The 12,715-nt window shown below is 39.3% G+C and overlaps 1 protein-coding gene across 2 annotated transcripts; it reads left to right on the top strand.

Annotated features, from left to right (window-relative positions):
* LOC137179548 (zinc finger protein 318-like) lies at positions 1-12,215 on the top strand. Of its 2 annotated transcripts, XM_067584310.1 has the most exons (7): positions 1-350; positions 767-1,300; positions 1,511-1,648; positions 7,489-9,171; positions 9,861-10,061; positions 11,339-11,430; positions 11,901-12,215. In XM_067584310.1, the coding sequence occupies exons 2-6, from the start codon at positions 812-814 to the stop codon at positions 11,393-11,395; spliced, it is 2,568 nt and encodes an 855-aa protein (XP_067440411.1). In that variant the 5' UTR covers positions 1-350; positions 767-811; the 3' UTR covers positions 11,396-11,430; positions 11,901-12,215. The 2 variants fall into 2 exon arrangements, with proteins under 2 accessions (XP_067440411.1, XP_067440412.1); XM_067584311.1 differs by lacking the exon at positions 1-350 and having other exon boundaries at positions 1,163-1,300; positions 1,437-1,648.
* Positions 12,216-12,715: the final 500 nt, after the last annotated feature.

Below are 12,715 nucleotides of genomic sequence, written 5' to 3'. Positions count from 1 at the left end.
GCAGATAAATTTGCAAAGAGGGCTCTTAAAGTATATGAGTGATAAAAGTGCTTATGGTCGGGGAAAGGAAAAATCATTAATTTAAAGTTTAAAATCACTACTGAGCATACAAAGAAAAAGAAGCAGTAACTTACTCCGTCCAGCAGGGGGCACTAACAGCGGTCTGCTCTCTGTGTTCTGCAGCTCAAGCTATGTTTTTATCATTAACGGTGGTCCTCACCTGCTGCTGAAGCTTATTGAAGCTCGATTTTGTTATTTGATTAGCCAAGAAGTCAGACTGATAATATCCTAAAAATATATTTCTTCCCGCAATGCGTCAGAGGAAGGAGTCGTTTGACCAGCTGTAATAGGTAAACAGTCTCGGCAGCTATCAAGCTAATGTTCATTTAGCTAACTTATGTGAAATAGGATTTAACGTTTGGTCACTTTTATCAGTGTTGATGTCCATAAGGTCCACAGTTTGACAAATTACTAATATTATACCATGTTACAATTTCGTTGAGGTTGAGTTAGTCAGATGTGTCGTAGTCTCTAGTCTTTGGTTTTCCTCAGTCAAGATTTAAGCTGAAGTTCATGTCTGTTCATGAAAAACTCGTGTTGAAAGTAGCTAAGGTTTGGTTGGGTCCAAGAGGCATTAGACATAATGTTCTGTTAATTACGGAGGTAATTTCATATTGTCAGTAAAGAACATTGTTCCTACCACAGGTCTGTGCCTATTAACCCTATTAACCCTCAAGCATGTCTCCACACTGTTTCTACTTCACAGAGCCTGTAACAGACTTCCTAAACTGTAAGAGAGGCTGGCTACAGGATGAATCCACTTGATTGGGAAGATGCTCTCCAAAGACTGCCGAGAAGTCTGGACTCAAATCACCAGAGTGGTGTTAATAAAAGCACTGAAAGAGCCTCTAGGAACACTTACTGCCAGTACTCGAGACACACAGTTGACGAAGCACATAGCAGCATGGGAGTGAATGTGGGAAGGAAGAAACTCAGTCCTCCCTCCCATAACTTTTACAATAAGGAGTCAGAAGTTGAGGACCCGGATGGAGAATCACTGGAGATGGATGAGGAGGATCCAGAGCTGGCAAGAAAGAGGAAAGAGCTTAGAGAGCTGGAGGAGAAAATAATGCGCAAGAAAGTTGCCATTGCTCTGAAAACAGTTGAACCAATTGTGAAGAAGACAATGTCACCTGGTTTTTCCTACAATGAACAGTCAGCTACTTGCAAAAGTGCCATGCTTAGAGACAGAGTGAATGTAATTTTGCAGCAACGACACTCTCTCAGCTTTCTGACAAAGGTGAGTAGTAGACTGAGTGATCAGATAATCAGTCGGTTGGTACAGACCGTTGGCTTACTTTGAGAAAATAGTCTGTTATATTTGTACCAATAGAAGATGTTTAAAGTGTACGCAAAATGTACTACATGCTTTTCAGCTTGCAGAAGCCAGTTGTTTTCCCGACAATACACTGTATACTGTATTGCTTCCTCTTTTGCTGCACCGGTCCAGTCAGCACAAGAGGGCATAAACTCATCCAGCGTGAGGGAAGGTGGTGTGCTGCTGGAAGATCATCCCCTGAAGCTCAGAGTGAAAGCACTGATGAGGCAGAGGTGTAGTGACCCCTGTGTATCGCCGACAAACAACAAGGTTTGTAATACATTTGTTTAATAAACACCCACTACAACTTGAAATCACTTCTTGGCTGCTATACAAAGGTTTGTTGTGTAGTACAGCACAAGTTACATTTTTTTTTTTAACTGAGTAACATCATGATTAAAAATCTATATTTTGGAACTACATTAGTTTTATTACACTTTGTAGAAAATTGCCATCACTGTCACATTATATTTTATAATCATGTAAGTAAAACTTTGTGTTTTCTATATCAATAAAGAAAAATACACAAAATGACACATCAAATAAGTGTTTTGCATTTAAGTTGGTTGAAACTAAAATTGGACCAGTGATCAAATATATCCATCTATCTATTTTTTGATGAGAAACAGGGTGCACCCTTGGAAGGTTGTTACAGGGTTAATACAAAGACAACCATACACACTTGCATGTCTTTGGACAAACTTGGCATGAAATTTATTTGGAAACACCCATTTAGATAAACACGATTTCACCTTGTTCCAAGTTAAAACACAAATAGACATTGACATACATGCTAAATATCAAGATCTGTCACAGATACCTGAAAGCATACATTAGTTTGAAAATTCCATTTTTATTAACCTAGTAAAACTCAAGAAAAATGATAGGACAATGATTGACAGACATGATAAAACAATGATATATATATATATATTTATTTTACATTTTGAGAAAATACTTTGTTAATCATTGCAATGTTAGCTGTTTTCAAAATTACCCACTACATAAAAAAATATGCTTCAGTAACTCCATTGTTGAGGTTTTGTGTGATACTGGACAGATTAATTGGTGGGCCGATACCTTGGCCAGTATAACCATATTGCAAATATATTGTATTGTCCTTTAAAAGGAAAGTTGCCCAGAAAATGTCTTAATAGGAACTAACTACAAAATGGAGGGGAGAAAAACTAAGGAAAAGCTTTGTGATACTAGATTACAGGGTCAGTTTTTTTTCTCTTTTTTTTCTTTTTAATTTTTTAAAATTTTAAACAACATTTTAAGTTTATTATACAAGCATATGGAACAGAGAACATTAGCTCTTGCTTGGTATCAACAAACATCAGAGACGGGTAAAGTTCATTACACAGGGATTTCAGAATTGATGCCTAATGTAAGACAGAGAGAGAAAAAAACTTTAATCAGTATCCATTGCCTGTGAGTAACACTCCCATTTCCTCTAGTATTTTCCCCCCTTGTCTCTCTGTCGTTGAAGGGTCTAAGTCATCTTTTCCATGGAATGTATATAATTGACAATTCCTGTAAAAAGGTCCTCGGTAGGGGGATTTCTCTGAAGCCAGCATTTGGTGACAGCTTTTTTACATGCAACCTAGAAAATCTTCAGAAGGTAGACATCACCTTTTCATAAGTCTTCAGGAGTAACTCCCAATATACAGAGAGAGAAATGACACATCTGAGTTAAGGCACAGGATCCTAGCAAGGGTGCTGAGTCCCAGTTAATTTGAATTTCTGCTTTGGTGTTATAAAGAACCAAATATGATATATGAATATGTTAATTAATAGTGTCTTTATGCATTGTATAAATCCTTTACTGAACCCAAATCTACCCATAACTTGGTATAGGAATTCCCTGCCAACAGAGTCAAAAGAAGGATTGCACTGTTTTTTCCTTTGTCAATGTAATCAATAACATGGATTAATATATTATCATGGGTTAGCCTGTTTCTTATAAACCCAGTTTGAGTTTGATGTTGGGGGCTCCCATCATGGTGTGATTGAAACAGGTTTTAAGTCGTGGGAGCAATGATTCCCTCATCGACTTGTACCATTCTGGTGGATATCCATCAGTACCTGGTGATTTACCTGCCTTAAGGGCTGAAATTGCTTTACCTATTTCCTCATTTGAGATTTCAGAGGTGAGTTTGTCTTTGTGCTCTTTGCCAAGAGAGCAGGGCTCTAATGAATTTAAGAACTGTACAATTTTTGTTCACTAGCTTTCTCTGGTAAGGTGTATAATGATTTGTAATATGTTTCGAATGATTTCTTTATTCCTTCTAGTTGGTTGTTTTATTTGTTTCTAACTTTATAAATTGAGATTTCTGCTTGTTCTGGCTTTCTATGTTGCTTTCAAATAAAGCCAGTCAGACGCCATACAAGACTTCCAACAAACACATTTTATCTTCTTACCGTGAGATGATTTTGCTTGTAGGTCTCTGATTGTACAGATGAGTTGAATGGATGTTTGAATATGTTATGTAAATGTGTATCTATGGTGGCCTTACGTCAAATACAAATCAAAGTGGCCTAACGTAGGTTAAAGAAAATCATTCATATTAATTCAAAGTATCAAAACACCAAACGGTAATAAAAGATAATCAACAACTTAGAAGTGTGCAGTTGAAAGCCTGTTTCTCTGCAGCGTCTCTTTCATGTGTCGCACCTAGTTCAATCAACCTCTTGCTGCACTGCACGTACACTATATCATTGGCTACTATCAGTCTCAGCCAATCAACTATGGCCAAAATATCCTCAGAAAACGGCTCCAACACTGCTTGTTGCATGCAGAGTATCCAGGCTAACAGTTTTGCCGCTTTTGGACCAGCGTCATAGTACCTCTGTTTCACAAATCTCATTTTCTTCTCAACTTCTTCATTGTGGATTTTATCTATTTCTTGTTTAATAGAGGTCAGTTTTAAATATAGTGCCGAGAGGTCCCTCTGACCTATTCTACAGTCCCTGATTCTGTGCTGGTCATTACTGAGCATGAGGAAGTAGTCAACTCTTGAATGGATGTTACGACAAGTGAAATCTAAGTCTTGCCTTACATCAGTTAGGCCTTGCAGTATATTAAGACCTCTTTTTCCTTATTTTGTTGGTTGTGTATGATGCAGGGTTCAGTAGTATATCTAGATCACCTGCACATATAAGAGTGCTGTATGTTTCAGATGCTATTAAATCAAATATCTTCTTTAAAAAAAAGGCTTTATTGCTTCCTAGGAGGGGGGCATATATGTTTAAAAAGTGACTTCCTTATGTTCAAGTTTGCCCTTGACCAGAACATATCTGCTATCTTTGTCCTTTATTTCAGAGATTATTTTGAAACTGACTGAATTTGGTACAGTATAAATGTTGCAACTCCCCTTTTCTTTCCTGATTTATGTGAGGAAAAAAAAAAGTGTTACGGAAACCCAGTTTTTTAAGCTTCCCATGTTCAGCACAAGATAGATCAGTAGAGTTTCTTGCCGGAATGCTATATTAATTTTCTCCCTTTTCAATCTAGCCAACCATTTTGCTCCTTTTGATGGGATTGTTTAGCCTGTTTACATTTAGGGATAAAATACTATAATACTGAAAAGGCATTTCTCTTTCCCAGACAACCTTCCTGTACCTGTAACATCTAAGGCTCTTGAAATAACAGCTTAGATAGAGAAAAGCAAGTAGACACCAGTAACTACTATACAATTGTTAGTTTCAATCAGGACTTCCACCCAAGAGAAATCATTGTCTCCTCTAACGATAGTTAGGGGGATTGGCCACAAAGTGGGGCCCCTCGTTAACAAATTCAAAAGATAAACAAAAAGCAGGAGGGTACTTACAGACCCCGAAAGGATGTTATGGCACATAGTCTGCATTGTTTGTATCGGCCCATAGTTACAACAAAGAGTTTCATGGAGGTTGTTTTAACCTTATAATGTCCATTGTCAGTTCATACTCTCTTTCATATTAGGAAAAGTGTTAATAAAATATCCCTGGCCTCAACTTCACAAAGTGAAGTCATTTAGCAGCACAACTTACAGTTAGACCTCTTTCAAGGCACCAAGGGGAATAAATAACAGTCAGACCTCCTCTGCCATGTTGTCTCGGTTCATCCTCTGAAATCCCTAAAGTTTCTACTGTACGACTGCCGACGGTCTTACTCACCTAGATGGGACCCACCAAAAAGCCTTGTTTGGCCAAATCCTCCGTTGCTTTGAAGGCGTTGTTGTAGTTGGTGGTACCAGAGTTAAGGTGTACATGCATCTTGGTTAGCAGAGTTTGGAAGTGGATTTTGTTTTCCTTAAGCACTTTCTTGATCAGAGTGGTACTCCTTTCTCTTCTGTTGCACCTCCTCAGCATAGTCATGGTTAAAATACACTCTCTTGTCTTGCACGTAAATTTTCTTCTTCCAGGCAGTGTTCATGACTTTCTCCTTAGTTGTAAACTGCAAGAACCAAACCGCAATTGAAAGCGGTGATATACCAGCTGACAGTTTGGGGACCTTTAATCTAATATAGACTGGGAGAGTCTTCCTGTTCTGTCTTAAGTCCTCGACGAACAGATACGTGGAGATGCCTTCAGCATTTTCTGGGACTCCTTATTTACAAATGTTGTTCCCGGAGTGAGCCTCCAGGTCTGACAGTTTGTCCTGCAGTGCTTGTTGGTTGTTGAGTAGTTAAAGTGTCTTTAACTCCGATATCCCACTTTTCTGTTCCTGCTATGCTTCTCTCCACTTCCCCAGGTGTTGGGTGGTTTCTTTGATTTGGCCAGTGGCGTCTTGTATTTTCTGGTTGATTTCGGTAGTCAGGTCATCGAGCTGTGCTCTTATATCATGTCGAAAGCTAGCTGGAAATTTTTTATAGTTCTTTTTTCATATCTGACTTCAAATTGCTCATCCCTTTAGCCATGAATTCACTCACCACTTTATAAATAGAGCAGAGTGTAGCTGTTGAGCCCCCTTTGTCTTCAGAGTCACTATTTTCCCCTGAGCAGACATTGCTAATGGTAGCTCTTCTTTTTCAGTTTCCCTCTCTATGACACTCCTTAATCCTATTTAATCCTGTTTATTTTCCTTTCAGTTTGAATCTGATTTAGAGAACTAAAGTACTGGAATTTAGGGGTTTTATTTGGCCGATACCTGAGCTCTTATGCTGTCATGCTGTATCTCGTGCCACCAGAAGTCCACAGGGTCAGGTTTGGTTTATGAGTAAAAATTAGGAATTTATTTTCGTCTAAGAAACTTTTAACCTGTCTTTTAAATCTGTTCTTAACTTATAGCTTATAATAAATTAATTTGTTTTTAACCTCAGTTTCTGTCTGCATGTTGTTTTGGGTCAGCACACAGTAGAAATGATTGGATTTTTCTTTAAAGTAACTCCACACCCGTGGCAAATTTAGCTTTTTTTAATTTTTTGCTCTTTTAATAAGTGCTGTGTGGTTTACCACAGCCTCATGTAACCTTACACATAATACCAACAGAAACAATAATAATGATAATAATACAGTAATAACGATATTCATGAAAAAAGAGCTTGGGTATTGGTATCGGCAGATATCCAAATTCAGGTATCGAAATCAAAAAAAGAGGATCGTTGCATCTCCAATAGGAACTAACTAGGAAATGGAGTAAAACAAAACAATGGAAAAGCTTTGTAATACTAGTTTAGAGGATCAGGATTGGTTTGTGAGTAAAAATTAGGAAATAAAATGGAGCACAACACGCAGGGAAATTGGTCAGATAAAGAACTGCAAATTGATGTAATTCAACAACACTTTTTGCATCAGCAGTTCAGTTAACACACAGGATGTAGTGAGTTCTGGATCTGAGTGTTTATGACAACAGCTTAGCACTACATCTGTATCTGTTCATAGCACTAACCCTGTGTCTTACATGTATTAGACAAGTTGAATGTAATGTTGTGTCTGCCCTCTGGTCAGGATATGGTACATTTTCAACTCAGGCTGGTACATCATAATGACACAAATCATAACCTACCTGAAAAATATAATTAAAATACGGACAAGCCTGAAAAGAATGATGGTGTAACCCTGGTGTCTGGTCAGGTTGCTAATCTTTTAACAATAAATGACATTTCTGTATATCTGACCTCTGCCAGGTCCCTGATGTCACACCGCTTCCTCCCAGCCAAAGTGTTACTTCACCAGCCCAGGAGGAGAGCAGCGTCAACGAGGGCTTTCAGCGCTTCCTCAGTGTGCTCAACAAAGGAGTGGACATCGACTTGCTCAGTAAGATTGTCAACGATGACAGTGAGGGCCTTCCTTTAGGTGAGGAACTCCAGAACATTCAGAGTCCTGTTGTGGAGAGCAAGTCACATCTTCCCTTTAGGAGCGAGAGCCAGCAATCCAACAGGGGAGCCCCGCTGCCCGGCTGCATTCGGACTAACAGTGGAGAGCAGAGGACTGACCCGCCGAGTGGAGAACAACCCCACAATGAGAGCCACTCACTGCCTGATGAGGAGAAGAAAGATAGAGGAGACCGCTTTTTTGGCTCGAGTAGTCAATCAAAGTCTCCCCCAGCAGTGAAGAAGAACACGAAAGAAGAAAATGTAAAACCAAAGGCAGATGAGCAGCATGAACAACTCCAGAACATTCTTAAAACTCTTGGGTTGAGCCTGGAAGTGGAAGAGATGAGCAAACTAGCAGACCGGACTCAGGAGAGGCTGTACGGTAAGAAGCATGAAGGCAGACAGAAGGCTGACAGCAGAGAGGAGCAGGAGAGTCAGCCAAGGGGCTCCCACAGACATTACAGCAAGTCCTCCTCTTCTTCCTCCTCCTCCTCCTCCTCCTCTTCCTCCTCAAGGTCAACCTCTAGATGCTTTAGTCCCAGCCCCTCTCGCCATCAACGCTCCCACAGTAGGGACCTCAGCCATAGCCGAGAACGAGGCAGAGTGTCTGAACGCAGCCGCTCGAGAGACAGACACAGAGATGTAGTTACGTGTCAAGATGGCAGCCAGGACAGCAAAGAAGCACAGAGGCACATGGACAAAGACAGTAAACATTTCAAAGAAACTTCTTCTTTTCAACATCCATATCCACAAACCCAAATTTATCCCTCCCACCAACCTCCTGCTTTCTCTGCATTTCCAGATTACAGTTTGGCTCAGTACTCTCAGCACACTGTCTACCACAATGGCTCTTACAGTGGTGCCACAAATTCTTACTGGACATATTCTCAGGATGCCATTCCTTCTCCCCTTCATCCCAGCGGGCATCCTTATCCACAGAACACCTACCATCACTTCCCTGGCCCTGTAATGGCACCTAACATGGTTTACCCTCATTACCGTCCTTTTGAAGACATAAACTTACTGGGGAATCCAGACCTGTCTAAGAGTGAAGGCCAGATTGGATCATCTTCTGGCCTCCGCTGCCTCCAGGTCATCAGTACTAAGCAGTCAAACAATCAGAGCTGTCTAAAGCAACTCACAAAGGGCCGTAAGAGGAAAGGGAAGTACGAAACTCATTACCATCCTTTTGAAGACATAAACTTACTCGTGAATCCAGACCTGTCTAAGAGTGAAGGCCAGATTGGATCATCCTCTGGCCTTCGATGCCTCCAGGTCATCAGTATAAAACAGACAAAGACGCAAACCAAGAAGAGGGCAAAGTACGAAAAATGGTTGGCAAATAAAAAAGAACAGATAAAGAAAAATAAACTGCAAAAACTGGCAGCAAAACAGAGTGAAGACTCTGTGAAGAGGGTGGAGGATCCACAGGGTAAGAAAGAGGACTCAGAAGCCGAGCAGTCAGAGGAGGAAAAACAGCGACCAACAAAGACGGTAAAGTTTGATGGAGTCTCTTAATCCATCGCATTTTCTGCTTATAGTGTCACTAAGGAGGTTTTGTTTCTGTCCTGTTAACTGTCATTTGGTTTGCGTTACCACCTTTGATGACTTCAGTGTAGGTGTTTAGTATCACCACAACATAGGATGGAAGTGTCTTATATTTTCAGGCCACATTGTATGTTCATAATATACCCAAAATAATCATGTTTGCATTTTTAGATTTACTTGGTGATAGACGGTGACAATGGGAAGGTTTACACTAGAAACGGTCTTCCTTTCCTTTTATAAACATCCTCAATAACATCTACTGGTGGCAGGAAAATGTAGTTATTGTGGTCTCCACATGATTTCTGCAGCTCCGACGTTACATGTTTGATGAGGTGCTCATCAGTTCCAGCTGAACCTCCTGTGGAACTACAAATGTGACCTTTGCACCACCCTGACACCAAAACAAAATCCAGCTCGAGCATTTTTTTGATTTGGTAATATTACTGAAAGGTTATTGGCTATCTTCCTCACACTATATTCTTTTAAAAAAACCCTCATTTTATGCAAATAAAATTCGAAAGGAAAGAAAGAATTCATTTAGACGGAAAGTGCTGTTGAGTATGAATATAATAGAATTTGTACTGTAGAGAGATTTGTTTGTTTGATAGCTACAAATTTCTCACTGGTTGTTCCAGAGGTCCAGAAAAAGAAGAAAATGGAGGGCAAGGAAAAGAGAGAAAAAAAGACTGGAAAAACTGGCAGCAAAACCGAGTGAAGATTCTGTGAAGAGGGTGGAGACTCCACAGAGAAAGAAAGAGGACTCAGAAGCTGAGAAGTCAGAGGAGGAAAAACCGCAACCAACAGAGGAGGAAATAAAGGCAAATCTGAGAAAAAAGGTTGGAGTCTCCTAATCTATCTCATTTTACTGCTCATAGCCTCACTAAGGAGGTTTTGTACGTTTGTTAACAGGATATCTCAAAGACAGATTTAAAGTTGGAGCATGAGACTTTTGTCTCCCCCCTCTGGCAGTGAGAGTAAAGGGCTGTGATTGCCTGAGTACAGTGACCTGACTAGGATGAGGGGAGGACATTCCTCTCCATTTAATATACTTAAAAGTAAAATTAGACTTTTCTGTCGGCTTCCCAAATCATTTTAAACAAGACGAGAGTAAAAGAGAGAGAGAGAGCTGAGAGCACCAGCGAGCGAGAGAGAGAGCAGCTGTGGTTGAGCGAGCTAGAGAGTGAATGAAGAGAGGCAGTGGTGGGAGGGAGAAAGCTGGTGAATCATATCAATATAACGTTATTTTCTGATTGTTTCACAGCGGTTACATTCTAAAGCACAAACATGCCCACACACCTCCACACAACCCCACAGCGGTGCGTTGTACACTTGATTTGGTCTGAATATGACCTGACAGGCATACAGCAGCTCTCATGCGCATTCTAATGACAGGCACACAGAGAGGGCTGGTAAAAACAGATATGTTTTGATGGCCCACTGGCCTAAAAACTTATTTTTTGAAGACCCACTGAGATTTGTTCCAGTATGCCTGATGGCCAGTACATACTGGCTGTAACCTACTGTTGCAGCTGTAAAACGGTGTATAAATTGTTTGAACATCACACAACCCCCACAAAATGACTCATTTCAGTATCAGAGTTCCATTCAGTCCGATAACATTTGGAAAGTCTAGAAGAGGGAATGTCACGCCCGACATGAGTTTTAAAAACTATATACTGTGAAATACAGAGAGATTTATCTGGTGGTGATAGGCTTAATCAGCATTTTGTGAACTCATTTGGCAAGGGCTTGAATGTAACAGACGTTCATTTATATGTAAAGGTTCTGCACTGCAGGTTTAAATTTAATTTACTGGAAAGTCTGGCCATGAGCCATGTAAAAAGTAGTTTTATTTATTTGTGGATCCAGGAATATTTTGAAAGGATTTTGTAATATTTGCTGATGGGGATTTATGAACATTTTTCTTATGAAGTACTGTGACACATTTATCCGTAATTGTATATCACCATTTGTGTTTTGAGGCAAACGTGGATCCTGCTACAAAAATCTTGCAGAGATCTGTAAAGTGCCAGGCAACGGTGCGTTTAGAAACATAACAGTGATTAATTGCTTTTATGTGAGTAATTTCATCTCATCCTGCTTTATTTTTTAGCTTGAAGCTTTTAACCAGATGGTGAAGCAAAAAGTCACACAGCCAGCCAATTCCTGAACCTGACAGACTGGTGAAGTTAAGGAACCTTGAGTGTGAGTACATTGAAGTTATATAATGTTTCTGCATCTTAAGTGGAGAATTGGAAACTTGACAAATGTTTGTTTTGGGACCATTTCTGTACCCACTTAATTAAAATTTTAACACTGTTTTTTCTTTTTTTTTTTTACTGGTGTGTACATTTACAAGGATCTCAAATAATACCCATCTAACATGAATTACATGCGGTAACATTATGTTTCACTTTTTAGGGGTAAAAATTCCAACTACAGAAATCATATTTACACTTTTGACTGATCATCACTGTACATCCCACCCGGACTTATTGTTTAACAGGAAATATATTAGAGCATAAGAATATGCATTGTGATAAAATCCCATTGAATCTCCATAACAATGAATTAAAATGTGTGAAATGGATCTTTTTTTTTATTGAAACCTTCAGAACAGTACGATAACTGTCAGTTGATCACATCTTTATTAATTTTTTCTAATTTTTCCATAGATCTGTGAAGAGTATCTGTAAGACTGTCTTTGAACCTGCTGTGAGCACTGACTGACCATGTGGACCTCCTATTCAACATTCATTATTCACACCTCATTTCACTTGAGATTTGTAGTGAATCATCATTAAACACTAACAAGTAAATGATATCTTCTTCAAAAGTACATTTTTGTGCACTAATGGTTATTGCTGGTTTGTATTGAATGTTTTACTCATTTCAGCTCTACATTTCTGTTAATATCACTACTTTGTAACTCTTGTTTCTATTCAGCCTTCTTCGTTTGGTACTGTATAAACTTGATTAAGCAAAATATATTTGTTGGCTCTGTCTTAGTTTGTTGATGAAAAATATATTTTTTTAGTCATAAAGTATTAAGCCTGTATAAATGGTCAGGTCCTGGTATTTTCCTTTCACCCACTGATGGCGTTACCAAACTGAGTACAGAAGTTTTGCTGTTCATACTCCTGTTCATACTGACCATTAGAAGATCCCTTCATAATGGTCACTTATAATGTAAGTGATGGGGGACAAAATCCACAGTCCTCCTTCTATACAACAATGTGTTAAAAAGTTTATCTGAAGCTAATATGAAGCTTCAGCGTCCATATGAGTCAAATCAAGTAGACATCTTTCAATGTTATGGTCTTTTTAGTGCTGAAGTCCCTCTTTTTGTTACTATACTTCCACCGCAGCTCAACAGGGAAACACTGTCTAATTACAGCGCGGAAAACTTCTGTCAGCGTTCATATGGGCACCTGACTGTTTTAAGACAGACAGATCATTTAAGTGCATAACAAAATACCTTAAAAACTAA

Source organism: Thunnus thynnus, chromosome 3 (assembly GCF_963924715.1).
Source record: "Thunnus thynnus chromosome 3, fThuThy2.1, whole genome shotgun sequence".
Lineage (NCBI taxonomy): Eukaryota > Metazoa > Chordata > Actinopteri > Scombriformes > Scombridae > Thunnus > Thunnus thynnus.
The sequence above is the reverse complement of the archived record's forward strand: the minus strand, read 5'-3'. Positions and strand labels throughout refer to the sequence as shown.